We start from the raw sequence: 13,870 nt of genomic DNA, 5'->3' as shown, positions 1-13,870 counted from the left end.
ATTCAGTGCCTGCTTACAGATAGGCAAGATACATTGGCACAGGTGGCAGACAAGCTTCAGCATTTTAGCACAGGATGATGGAGTGGGAAATGGGACATAAGTTTGGCTGGATCTCTTACAAACCAGATTAACTTAGCTCATCGAGAACTACGTGTCATTATAGCTAGGTTGCTTCCAGTACCAGATCTGGCACAGTTATATCAACACATCACTGCAGCTTGAAGTGCACATTTATTTGCTACTGCAAAATATGTCCACCACAATTAATGGGAAATGCCCTTGATGCACTTTCTTAAGGTGCACCTTCTGAGTGAGTCCTTCAGAAGCAGAGAAGGATAAATACGAGCTTAGAAATCCTTCAAGAATACTGAATACATTCCTGAATGTATTTGACTACATTTGACTCTGGAGAAGACAGTAGAACTGGATTTTATTCAATTTCACAGAGAGCTCCTTCTGTTAAGATGCCAGGCCCAAGGAAAAGGCTTTATTTCACCTGTCTGCAAATTATGTGAGGTGAAAAAGTCATAGATTGACAGTGGATGCTATGCTGCTGCAGTACTTCTAACTTTATAAACTGTGGTCTAGTAGGGTAACAAACAACAGTATGCTGTACTGGTGCTTTGAACATGGAGCTTTCAATTGAAAAGTAATAGCATAAATTAAAACTAATGTATCTTAGCTTCCAAATAGTGCATTTCTATAGACTTTTTTCCTGGTTCTTCAGCTCTTTGCAGGTTGTATTCATTGAGCACACTGGAAATGAGGACATAGTGAAATATGTGTTATCCCCTAATGTCTAGTAAATAAGGTCATTTATTTCTAATATCCCTTTTCAGAAAAGAGACTTCTGCAGCAGAATGTTCAGAAGCCTTCTATTCACGTGCTTAATTAAAAGCAGGCCATAGGAGATTCATTATTTAAGATATTTTTTTGAAACCCCAAAACTGTAATATAAACCATCCAGTCCTTCAAGATGCTCTTGGTTATGTTTCTGTTCAATTAAAAAAATCTTTCCTTAGTTAGTAGAAGACAAGAAATGTTTTTCATTTCCTGCTTTATTCCATAAGGCTCAACCAAGCTGCTCATTTGTGATACTGTATAGAAAGCCTGATATCCTTGGGAATACTTGCTGTGTTGATGCTGGGTTTTATATTACATTAAGTGAAATTCAGAACTTGTTAGTGTTCTATGATCTGTTTTTTTCTAGCCTTTTATTATATGTTGCAAAACACTTCAACTAAAATCCCCATTCATTATTACCAGTTAAGAAGATACCGATACCTGGTCTCAGTTACCTACGTACACTAAACCAGGTAAATAGGCAAGTGCAATGACTCCCTGCAGACTTGATTGGGTTTTAAATCTTGAGAATTCCACTTTCTGTTCTTTCTGTCTGGTTTGTAGTGATGGGTTTTTTTCCCCTTTATTTCTAATTAATTTTATAAACAACCTGTGTTTCTGAATGTGCTTTGATTACTTCTAAAATTTCTGAAGCAATACTTTCCTCCGCATTTTGTATTTTAAATATACTTAACTGGCACAGTTTGATAATTTTTATTTATTTTAAACTTTCAAGTGTTGTAGTGGCAAATGACATCAAAATGCTGTAGCTCTTCTCAAAGTTAAGGCAGCTTCATACCCTTCATGGAGTTTGAGAAGCTTGACCAGTGTAACTCTTTTGGATGATGGAAAATTTGAAAGTCCAGGTTGTCCTTGACCTAAACCTAGCCTAGCTGAAACACATTTTCCAACTGCTTTGCAGATTCATATTGATCAGATTTAGACTTGACTGGATTAGCTGCCATTGCCATTGCTATCAGAAATACATGCAAGGGAGATACAACCATATTCTTAACTGGATTTTGATACATAGAATCATAGAATCATAGAACTGGCTGGGTTGGAAGGGACCTCTGAGATCATCAGATCCAACCCTTGATCCACTACCGCTGCAGTTACTAGACCATGGCACTGAGTGCCACATCCAGTCTCTTTTTAAATATCTCCAGGGATGGAGAATCCACTACTTCCCTGGGCAGCCCATTCCAATGCTTGATCACCCTCTCGGTAAAGAAATTCTTTCTAATATCCAACCTAACCCTCCCCTGGCATGTCTCAGTCCAACCCATGGTGACCATGGTGAAATACTCAGCTCATACTCATCAGATTCCTGTGTACCTTTTGAATAATGTAGGATGGGATGATGTATAGACATAGTAAGCAGAGCCATTTTTTCTTTTCACTGCTGAGGAAAATTGATCCCAAGTCTGAGGTGTGGTGAGGGCTAACTCTCAAGGATATGTTGAGACTACCAACAGGAAGGATTTCTCTTGGTCATGCCAAAGTGGTTCCCTAGAGAGTGTAGTGTCTGTATTATTGCTGTGTATAGATAAGAGCTTCAGCCTGTGAGGATTCCATCCTTCCCTTGGAATACTCCTTCCAGTACTGCTTAAACTCTTTGCTGATAGTTCACAATGCATAAAGTACCACATTTCATTTCTAAATAACATGTTAAAAGCAGAACAGTTTGTATCAGTCTCCCTGAAGCTGAAGTCCTTCATAAGCATTAATCTGAGTTCACCAATCACCCAGCAATTCTGAGACTACTGCTGTAACACTTTACGGAGCTCTTGCAGTCCCAGGTCATTCACAGCAGTCACAAAGATCCCTCCAATTACTTAAAGCTGCTCTTATTTAAGAGGGTTCCTGTATTCCTTTATTACATAAAATAAAAGTCGTGCATATCATCTGACAAAACGTAATTTAACTCCTTTCATCTGTTTTTAAAGTACATGCAATTTTATGTCATGTACTTTCATCTAGAGAGATGGGTGTGCATTGTGGTTTCTTTGCGTGCAGCAGCCGTGCAACTGTGAGGCCCTGCTAGATGGAAGTAGTTACTGTGATGCTGCTTCATTTTCAGCTGAAGCACTCAACTAAAGAAAGATTTTAATTAACTATTAACAGATAATTTTCTTCTTTCTTGTGGCCGTAGAGGCCATAGATTGAAATTTCCTTCCAGTTAGTGTAAAACCCAACAAAAAGGGGTTTTTTTGTATTATTTGAGTGAACTTTCAGCGTCAAAGAAAAACACCTCTCGACAGCTAGAATTAGGGCTGCTTGGTAATAATAGCAAGTGCTTGAAAAAAATAGTAAAAAGCAAGTTTGGTACACTTCTGAAATTATTTCCCCTGTGTATAAATCAGGCCAAATGGACTTCTTCCTGTAAAGATGCCAATATATCTTATAGTCAAAGTTAGTATCTCCTCAGTGTCAGTTGTCTTTTGGGATCATTCAGTTCCCATGAAAGCAGCTGAAGACAACCAATTTAGCTGTATTGTGTGTCAACAAGATCTACTATTATATTTTTCCAAACATCTGCAGGTTTTTGTTTACCCTTTTCAAAAAACATTGATAAGAGCTGTAAACAAGATTTTTCTTAGTTACATCATTGCAATTCTAGTAATAAATAATAGTTTCAAGTAGGGAGGGAATATATGCCAACTATTGCTATACTGCCAAAATAAAAATAATTTTGATCCCAGCAGTAACTATATTCAGATGTGTGCTTTAACTAAATTAAATACTAAAATTACAATTTCATAAATTCAGGTTAAATTATTGTTTTGTTAAATTATTGTTAAATTATTGTCAGACCCCTCCATTTTCTTTTCAAGCTATTGGGACTATCTGCAACATCAGCTAGGCTGTATTTTGTTGGCCAGCTTTTAAAAAGGGCTATGCTGGTGGAAGACAGTAAAGTTGTTTATATTTGGAATTCTGTATTGAATTTGGTTTATTTTGACATATGGTTTTCAAACATTCTGTGACTGAAGTAACTGCAGTTATTTTTTACTGTTTTCTTTCCACATGGGATAACATCCAAATTCTGAGTAGTAGTTAAAGCAGAAAACCTTGTTACCAAATATATGTAAATAGCATATAAACCTCAATATCCATCCCTGTGTAATCCTCTATTTTCTGTTTGTACTAAACCATTGAGATAAAAAAGACTAAAAAAAAGTAAAATCTTTATACATAGTCATATCCTCAAAAGTGTCTAAACCAGAATGAACTCAGTTAAACATACTTAAGTATCAGATGGATTGCTGTTAATGACAATAGAAGCAGCTTCATTTCTAGTCTGTTCTGGGATTATTTTCAGCTCCATTAGGACAAGCTAATGCAACACTTATTTTCTATTTAAATCTTATTTTAAAGATTAATTGGAACTTATTATAATGCATTAAAATGATTCCCCTGGGTGAAGAGGAATTTTCAGTGAATGATGTAATTAGGATTAATTTTCTGTAATTTTGTCTCACCTGGTCCCTCCTAAAATATATAACATAGAAAGTATGTTCAAAGAAAAATAATTCTGTTATATTTTAGGAATCTTAAATTTTGCATATGTCACTTAGTACTTTCCAGTACAACAATAATTTTATTATAAAAGAAAAAGTCATTTGCTTGATTTTCTGGACTTATGTGGTGTCATCTTCACATGCTGAAATCTAATACAAAATCGTTGTCTCTTAATAATGACTAATTTAAAGAGAAATACTAGATATTTGTGTAGGTGTTATAATTAAATGTTGATGTATAACATAAACATATAGTATAGTAAGAAATACTTGGAAACTTTTTATTTATTTGTCATTTTGTATCTTTTCAAAGCCATATTCTAGAATGATTGTGCTACAGTCTGTTAAGTCCCCAGAAGAGCTTCTAAAAGACACATACACTAAAGAAGAGAAACAGGACTCCACCTTATTTGAGAAAGCTGCCAGAACTCACCCCTACTACCAGAGAGCAGAATATATGAACTTTCCCAAAAATAATAGTAAGGTCATTAGTTCTATTGTGAAATATATTCTTACTGTAGGAGATAATTTCTTGGCTTCTGGGTCATAAAGGAAAAACTACTGCCAGCGAGAGAACATTACAAGAGACAATACAAAAACAGCTGAAGAAAGTGGGTTGTGAAACAATTAAAAATAATTTTTAAAGGAATGATTTCTGTTTAATTAGTGTATTTCCAAAACTAAATCTTACCATTTTAGACACAAATTTCAAGCTATCTTTTTCTGTGTGTCATCTGTTTAAATCGACAGGTGCTAAGATCCTTTGTCCTTTATTAGTTTTAGTATTAAAACAGCTACAAATCAACCCACAACTTTGTCACATTAAGCAGTCATTCAACGTATTGCTGTATAAATAGCCTATGAATTATGTATGAGAAAAAATCCTTTATAGAAATATTGAAAGATGTTTTGCTTGTGTCTAAAAGCCTAACTAATAAAACTTTCTTTTCTACATCACAGTCAGTTTTAAGATTCATGTCAACACTGTAGTAGCTTCTAGCTAGAAAGAAAGTCATTGAGGATAATGGAGTTTTAATAAGACAGTCACTGTTTATTCATGCCATTTTCCAATTCTACCTGAAACATAATGTGTGTTATTGGAATAACAAAAAAGAATTGCAAATTATATTGTTAAGAGGAAGCGGAGCCTGATGATACTGAATATGCACTTGTAAAGGATGTAGAAAGTACTCTAAGAGGCAGTGTCACAATACTGAATAAAGGGAACCTTGTGTTAGATGAAAATATCTCTGCTTACTTATCAGGAAGGGAAATAATAATAACAAGAACAGCACAATAATAGCACAATAACAACAGTAACAACATCAACTGTTGTTTGGGTTGGTTTTTTTTAATATAAGATGGCACAGTAATATTGACTAATATGACTCCTCATACTAAATGATCAGAGACCCACAACTGAATCTGAAAAGCTACGAGTTTCTTTTTTTTTCTGGTACTTCTGTTTTTGTAGAGGATTGAGAGGGATCAGGCAAGGACTCTAAAAGGACTCTAAAAACTGTAACAGTAACTCTCATAAAAATACTTGCATTTTGTACTAGTCACTTGTGAAGCAGTCAGTAATACACAAACATTTACTCTGTCTGTTGTAGGATTTCTCTTCTGTTATTGGAGAAATAACCTCATGGCCTGTGTAATGGAAAAACTTGTTTTTTTGTGAAAAGGATTGAGGCATTTTTCATAGCAGAGCACAGAGCTGACCACAAACTGAGCACGGATCAGTGTGCCACATTCCGTAGCTGTTGTGCAAAGTCTCTCACTGATGAGAGCTGACAGGGAAATGCCCATTGTTAAAACCCCATCCCGTGTTAGCAGAAATGTGGCTCGAAACAGGTTGAGCATGTGATAGCTGCTGGCACATCGAGTGCAGTCTATTCAAATGTCAGATTAGTAAAGCAGTTGGAGTTGTGGTTTGTGGGGGGTTTGTTTTGGTTTGGGTTTTTTTATTTTTATTTTTATTTTTTTTTATTTTGCACTGGGCTTAGCACAAGCTGGAAAAATCTAGTGAGGTGGTCATTTCCTGCTGAGTCAGAATGCAGCAAAGCAGCTGGGATGTGAAGGCAGTGGTCCACAGGAGGTGGTTGTGTTCTGTTCTGTTCTGTTCTGTGCTGGGAGGAGACTGCACTTTGTTCGGAAAGGTAGAAGTGATCAAAGAGCTTCTGAGAATCCTGAAGGAAAGTATTTCGATATGTTTTTAAAACTCTTCTTTCACAGCACAGTTTATCTCTTTAGGTGTTTTGCTGTTGGGGTTTTACTGAGTGAATTGCTAACATTTGTGAGTATGTGCTTACTAGAAGAACTAGCACTTCAGAGTGTTTAGCCCATAATATTGCAAGAGGCTTAAAATCAACAACAGATCTGTGAAGATAATTCTGGGTAATTTTACAGAAATCATTTCAGTAAATGGGATTTACCCAATAAATTTCTCTAAGCAGAAATATTAACATACAGGTACTTCCATCCAAACCAGAGAAGTTGGACTTCTCCTCTCAGAGAAAACAGACTGAAAACACTCCCATCTGTATTCCTGCTCTATTAATTCTGTTTTCCTCCTTTCCACCAGTTTTTACCTGTGTGGAGAAGAATAGGCATTTCTTGTGTTCCCTGCAAGTGAGCCTTTGCAAGAAATTCTTCTTGTTGGAAAGTAAGTTTCTTTGTTTTACTTACCTCTTAATTTTTTCTTTCCTTTCTCTTATTCTCTAAAAAAACACTCGGCTTACATTTAGAGGAAACTCTTGGAAAACCTTTGAAAATATGTGTTGGGTAGCTCTGTAGATCATGTCTTAAAGCAGATAATTACTGACCTCATGTCATTTTAGGCTATGTTCACATATTGGCAAAACCCATTCACAGAAAAAAAGGTGTGAGAGTTGAATGGTAAGAGTTCAGTGTGATAAACTGGGCAAGGATGATCTTTCATTAGGGAAGAGAAGCACAAATTTCCCATCCACTCAGCATGACTGATCTCCAATACTGAGAGTTTCATCTACAGCTAACTGATTCTAACCTCTCATAAGAACATTTTTTTCTATGCAGTGTTTGACAGATAAATGTGAAAAGAGTCCATAACATGTTGCACAACCCATTCACCTTTCTTTTCATGCCTGCAATCTGCAGCTGGCAATCCAGCAGTGATTAGCAGCAAACCGATGTGGACGTTCAGGCCAGCCTAGTCCATTGCCCTCTGTCCATCCATGCCTGGGGTCACACACAAGAGCTTGCTTTTTATTCAGTCTTTATTCCTCTTGCCCTCAAGGGAAGAAATCCCCCCAGCTTCTTGGACTGTCATCAAGCAGTCCATCAGAACACCATGAACACTGCTGGCTGTCTTCTGTCACCCCTTCTGTCACCCAGCCAGGCTGTCTGTCTGCAGCTTTTCTCCCTTTCTAGTAAAAGGGTTGGGTAGAGGAGTCTGCTATGTACAGGACAGGTGGGACCAAGAAGGGAAAAAGAGGGAGTGAGAGCTCAAGCAGTGGCAGGAATATGGGAACAGGGATTATGGGTTGAGTCCTGCAGTGCTTAGGCAGAACTCTTACAAAAGACAAGTGCTTGTCATAGTAGAACAGAGGTGTTTGCCTATGGATAAACTGCAGTGGATGCTGTTATCATTGTACATGTCTAGTAGTTTATATTCACATATTAAATGAAAGAACTATTATCTAGAAGAGATTTTTAGCTCCATAAGCAATATCAGCCTGATTGCTTATTCAGTAAGCAGCAAAGCTTCTAAAATAGATCACATAAAGTGAGTTCAGGACACTGAAACATGGAATAGTTTAGGTGGGAAGAATCTCCAGAAATGGTCCAGTTCCCTTTGCTCAAAGCAGGGCCAAATTCCAAGGCAGAGTGGCATGGCCAGGTTTGTTTTCCATATCTATAAGGTTGGAGGTTTCATTTCCAGCTCTATGGGCACCTGTTCCTGTGTTTGAACACTTTGTGGGGTTTTTTTTTTCCTAATACCTAATTGAAATTTCCCTAGTTGCAACTTGTGTCCGTTCATATCAAACAAGGAGGTGAGATGCCTTTATCTAAAAATAAATAAGCTCAAGTGGAAAAATGGACACAGGGAGTATTTTAAAGTCATGAAAAATAACAGAATTAATAAAATTATGCACCGTGCTTTAAAAATAGACTTGGGACCACACTTTGATCTCAAGTCAACAGCAATTTTGTGCTTGATGTGAAAGAGGTTAGACTCATCATAGGATTTGCACTCAGGAATTTTCACTTGACTGCCCTCTAGATGTCAAGGTCAGAAAGGACACACAGATACAGATTTCAGCCCAGTGTTTTCAAAAAGCCTAAATGTTAATGGACTACTGCAGTATGTAATAGGGACATACCTTCTTATGGCATCATAAAAAATGTCTCAAAAAGGAGGACAAAATACAAACACAGATACAATAACTTTTTTTTCTGCTTCGTATTCTATCTTCTTCCAACACACAGCAAGCAGAAGTATGTGAATTGCCACTTTTTGGTGGGAGACCAGGTCTCAGAGGGGCAGCATGTGATCTTTTCCCAATTTGAATGCCTTATACTTCCAGTGAATACTGGAAGACAGGGGAGATAGGCAAAAAACAAGCTAGAAAATGTCCGACATAGACTAGAAGTTTTCTGAAGGAGTAACTGACCATATTTCTCAGGAAGTTTCTCATTTTTCAAAGACTCTAATTTGAATTCAAATTTCTTTCAAATCCTCAAGTTCCTTAGATTTTTAATTGGTCTCAGATCAGAGAACTTTTTAGTATATGTGATGTATAGCAGTTCAGCATTAATTAAGTTCCAAAAGGTGTCAGTGCTCAGCAAAACAACAATGGTCAAGAAAGTGGGTATTAATAAGGAATAATAGAAAATTCCCTAAGATACCAGGAAAGCAAAAAACACAGAGAAAGCATCTAAAACCACAAGAGAGGTGAGAAGGTAAAAAATGTAAGAATAATGTTAATAGCAATTAGTGATTAAATTATAATTTTCAAATTAAAAGATGTATCAATAAAGAATAGTAGCAATCACTAATCACACTAGACACCTAAGGAGAAATTAAGCATCTAAACATATCTAAAGAAAAAAGCAACCAGTGATGTTTTATTACTGATTAATGTGTTCTGAAAAGACTGTTGGGAGAAAGAATAGGAGTAGCTAATTTTCTAACAGTTTAATTGAAACTAATAATTAAAAAATAAGTTTGAAAACAATTTGTAGAATGGCTCATGAGAAAAACTGCAATAGGAGGCTCCTTGTGTTCTGGAAATAAAGATAATGGTCCCAGTTTAGCAATTAGGAAATTACTAGTCCCAGGGACTTTTTATTCTTTTTATTAATGCTAAATTTGGCCATTTAAAGGAGAATCAGGAAAATACTTTTGGATTGAAAACTGATCCAGACAGAAGTGATTTATACCTGAACATAATTGGTTGGAAAGTGGGATGGGATGGGATGGGATGGGATGGGATGGGATGGGATGGGATGGGGGTTTTTTTGAGAAAACCTGGATATATCTATCAGAAAGATAGACAGTAAAATACAAAGACTTTCTAGTTGTGAGTTTTCAGACAGAGGTCACAATTTTCCAAGAGAAGCAGACACATTTTCTGGAAGGTTTTTTAGTTGATCAGAAATCTATTTTTATGTCATAGGACAACATTTGCCTTAGCTGTGAAGCATGAATGTGTTAGTAATCCTCATTCACCTCAGGTACAGAAGATGAATGATACTCAAGATGTAAAAGTTCAAAACCATTGCTTGTTTTGTTTGACTTTTTAGCTTTTTAGTGGTGCTTTGCCTTCCTGTAGGATGGAATTTCACCTTTTTTAGGTCCATTTTGTGTTTTCTTCATCCTTTGGAAAGTTACCAGCTCATGACATTTATATATGGCTAAAAGTCATCTAGAAGATGGTATTTGGAATGAAAAATAGTCGTGAAAAGAATAAGGGTGCACACAGTGAAACAATGGATAAAGGATAGGTTACATGATCTGTGAAATATGTACCGTTTGCCTCATATAAGATGTTCAGCTTGTACACTGATAATTACAATCAGTCGTCTCATGTTTGCCTTGCCTAATGAAGACACCACAAATATTGCACAAATAATGCAAGACACCACATTGCAGACAATAAAAACAACAGTAAGGCAGAGATGAAAACTTTAAAAGGACTAAAGTAATAAATCAGAAGAGACAGGGAAAAGTTAAGAAAATGGAATGAGGTGGAGGCCATGTCTGTTATAAATTTGTACAGAATTTTTTTTTATTCAATATATTTTAGTTTTCATTACTGTGTTGTTTGAAGTGTAAAGTCTTTCTTCTAAAATCCAGAAGGTCAGTTTTAGAAATGAGGCTACTAAGAGAAGACATATTGTGCTGAAAGCTAAGCTAGAGAATGGAAAATACTTAAAGCAGAGTAGGAACAAGGGACCATGAAAGAGACTCTACTGTACTTGATGACTGGCAGGTAAAATGTATTGACAGAATGAGCACATTGATTAAAAGACAGAACTTGCTTGCTTTGCTTTCAAAAAAGCACACAGATTTGAATGCTAGGAGTAAGTAAAAACTTCCCAGGGAAAAGGAACCAAACATTTACTAAAATGAACAGTCAAGAGAGAATTTTATTGAAATAGGCCACTTTTTTTTTCTTTTTTTGTTTCCATAATCTGTGTGCCTGCCATTTATTGAAAATGCAGGAAACAGCTGGATACAAGTACTGACCCCCATCATTTGATCATGTCAAGTTCTTTGCCATCTCTAGCAGTAATGGAATGAGTAGCACCCATCTGTGTGAGCAAGCATATGCCTGAATTTGGGAGAAGTTTATATTGTCTGGCAGATAGATCTGGTTTGCAAGTACTGGTAGTTACTGCTCCCCAGAATACATAGTTCTGGTTAATATTTGCTTATAATACATGGGCTGTTTCCTGAAATCATGAAAATGCATGATCACAAAATATGACAAAAGATGTTGTTAGGGGAGGCTGATGGGTCTGGTGGCACAGTGAGAGCGTGCCACGAGCCTTCCCTTAACTGAGGTGTGGAAAGGGTTAACCAGTGCATCTGGTTAATGCCCTTGAGAGACAGGTTAGCCTTCATCCCAGCATTCCCACATTAAAGGAAGCATTTGTTGCAGGCTGAAGAACCCTCATTTCTGGTATCTGCCTTTGGCAGCTAGGGGAGAGAAATCAGCTGTTCCACAAGCAGCAGAACGAATAAAGCCTGATCTTTAACAATTTTGACACGGGTCACTCATACCTCTTTAAAATAACCCCACTCCCCTCATATAGCCACTCCACCCCAAAAAACTCTGTATTTCCCTATACTGTCACCAGCTTTCTCTTGTGTTGCCCTCCTCTCTGGCTGAGCAACAGGCAGTGTGCTGCCTGTTCAGAGTAGAGGCTGGGTGTGTGCTGGCTGACCACTCCAGGATAAGTGGTAGTTATTATAAATACCTCTCCTTTCCCCAGCTGCCACTGTTCATTACTTTTTTAGAAGCTTCATTATCTTCAGTACTGCTGCCCCTCTGAGGATTTGTTTGAAATTGGACAACAGGTTCACAAGTGACTGCAAAAGGTGAAAAGCCCCAGGGGTCAGGTCTCGTTTCCTTAGGAAACCAGGGTTTCAACAAATGGTCTCAGATCAGTGATTAGATTGCAGCTTCTGCTGAGAACTTCATGGGCAGAGCCAGTCAAAGTTACAGGTCTAAAACAAATGCGTGCAGCGTGATATTAAATTTTATCAGCATGACAGCTATATAGGCCTCATATGCCAGAGAAAAAGGCTACCTTAGAGATATTTTTAGCAAAGGAATCTAAGCTTGTAAAAAGTGGAACTTCCATATTTCACCTACTACAGCATTTTATTTTCTTTTCTTCCACAGAAATTCCACATCATGTGCTTCAGATGGATGCCTGGTTCAGAATAAAGGACATGCTGTGCACTGTCCCTAGCAGAAGCTGAAAATGAATACTTACTGATGCTTTTTGACAATGTCATCTCCTCTTTCCCTGTTTGAGATGGGTGATACAATCATCAGGAAAAAGTTCTAAAATAAGCCTGAGGGACCTCTTTGTTCCTTGACTCCTTTCCCCGCAAATTTTAGAACCCATCAGAAGAAATGACCAGTCAGCTGCCAGAGGAGTCTGTGGAGACTCAGAGCTCAGATGAGCTCGAGTGCAAGATCTGTTACAACCGCTATAACCTGCGACAGAGAAAGCCCAAAGTGCTGGAGTGCTGTCACAGAGTGTGCGCTAAATGCCTTTCCAAGATCATAGACTTTGGTGATTCCCCGCAAGGAGTCATAGTGTGCCCCTTTTGCAGGTTTGAAACATGCCTGCCAGATGATGAGGTGAGCAGTCTTCCTGATGACAACAACATCCTTCTGAATTTAGCTTGTGGGGGAAAGGGAAAGAAGTGCCTACCAGACAACCCTACAGAACTGTTGCTGACCCCCAAAAGGCTGGCATCTCTGGTTAGCCCATCCCACACCTCTTCTAATTGCCTGGTCATAACAATTATGGAAGTACAAAGAGAAAGTCCCCAGACTCTGAACTCAACCCCTGTGGTGGAATTTTACAGACCTACAAGTTTTGACTCTGTCGCAACTGTGTCCCACAACTGGACAGTGTGGAACTGCACATCTTTGCTCTTCCAGACTTCAATTCGGGTGCTGGTGTGGTTGCTAGGGCTGCTGTACTTTAGTTCCTTGCCTTTAGGGATTTATTTGCTGGTATCTAAGAAGGTTACCCTTGGGGTTGTCTTTGTAAGCCTTGTTCCTTCGAGCCTTGTTATTCTTATGGTTTATGGCTTTTGTCAGTGTGTTTGCCATGAAGTTCTAGACTGCATGTCATCTTGATAAAAATACAATCAATAAGATGTATTGTCACATGTGTAGCATAGTTGATTTATCCTGTCTTTGTATTCTTATTTATTCTTATTGTTGTCCACCCCACTAAATGGAAGCAGTGGCTCTAGTTATATGATCCTTTTTTTTCTACTTGATTTTATTCCCCCTCCTCCTTTTTTAAGTTAAACAATGGAAATAAAATTTTATATGCTGATTTTAAGAGGCCAAGTTGTAGTAAGGGGTAAAAGGAAAATGCCAAACTTGGTGCCTGCTACTTCTGCCACTGTTCATTGAGTAGCCCTTTGATTTGTATTGGCTTGATCATGTCAGTCAGGGCTGCAGGATCCACCCTAGAAGAAATAAGTATAACAGGCACCTTACAGATCAAGTACAGCACCTCTTCATCCACTCATGCTTTGGAATATTTGTTATTTCTGCTACCATTGCTTTTTCCAGCTCTTGTTATAAGAAAAATACGAGAGGTCTATGGTCGTGGGTTTTTTGCAATCTATGACATGAGGAATCTTTTTTCCCCCCCATGCTAAAATCATATCTCCAAAACTGTTTTCCTAAACAGAGGCCTCATCCTCTGAGATACTCCTGCTCATGAGTACTTCCAGGGATCCAGTCACACATTTGGTC

The 13,870-nt window shown here is 37.6% G+C and overlaps 1 protein-coding gene across 1 annotated transcript in view; it reads left to right on the top strand.

The window, feature by feature from the left end:
- Positions 1-13,237, top strand: part of RNF182 (ring finger protein 182) — a 28,125-nt gene extending 14,888 nt beyond the window's left edge. Inside the window, exon 2 of the mRNA XM_030445700.1 lies at positions 12,263-13,237. Coding sequence (XP_030301560.1) covers positions 12,500-13,237 — 738 coding nt within the window. The 5' untranslated portion in view covers positions 12,263-12,499. The remainder of the gene's footprint in view (positions 1-12,262) is intronic.
- The last annotated feature ends 633 nt before the right edge of the window (positions 13,238-13,870 follow it).

Source organism: Calypte anna, chromosome 2 (assembly GCF_003957555.1).
Source record: "Calypte anna isolate BGI_N300 chromosome 2, bCalAnn1_v1.p, whole genome shotgun sequence".
Lineage (NCBI taxonomy): Eukaryota > Metazoa > Chordata > Aves > Apodiformes > Trochilidae > Calypte > Calypte anna.
This window is presented reverse-complemented; position numbering and strand designations above follow the sequence as displayed.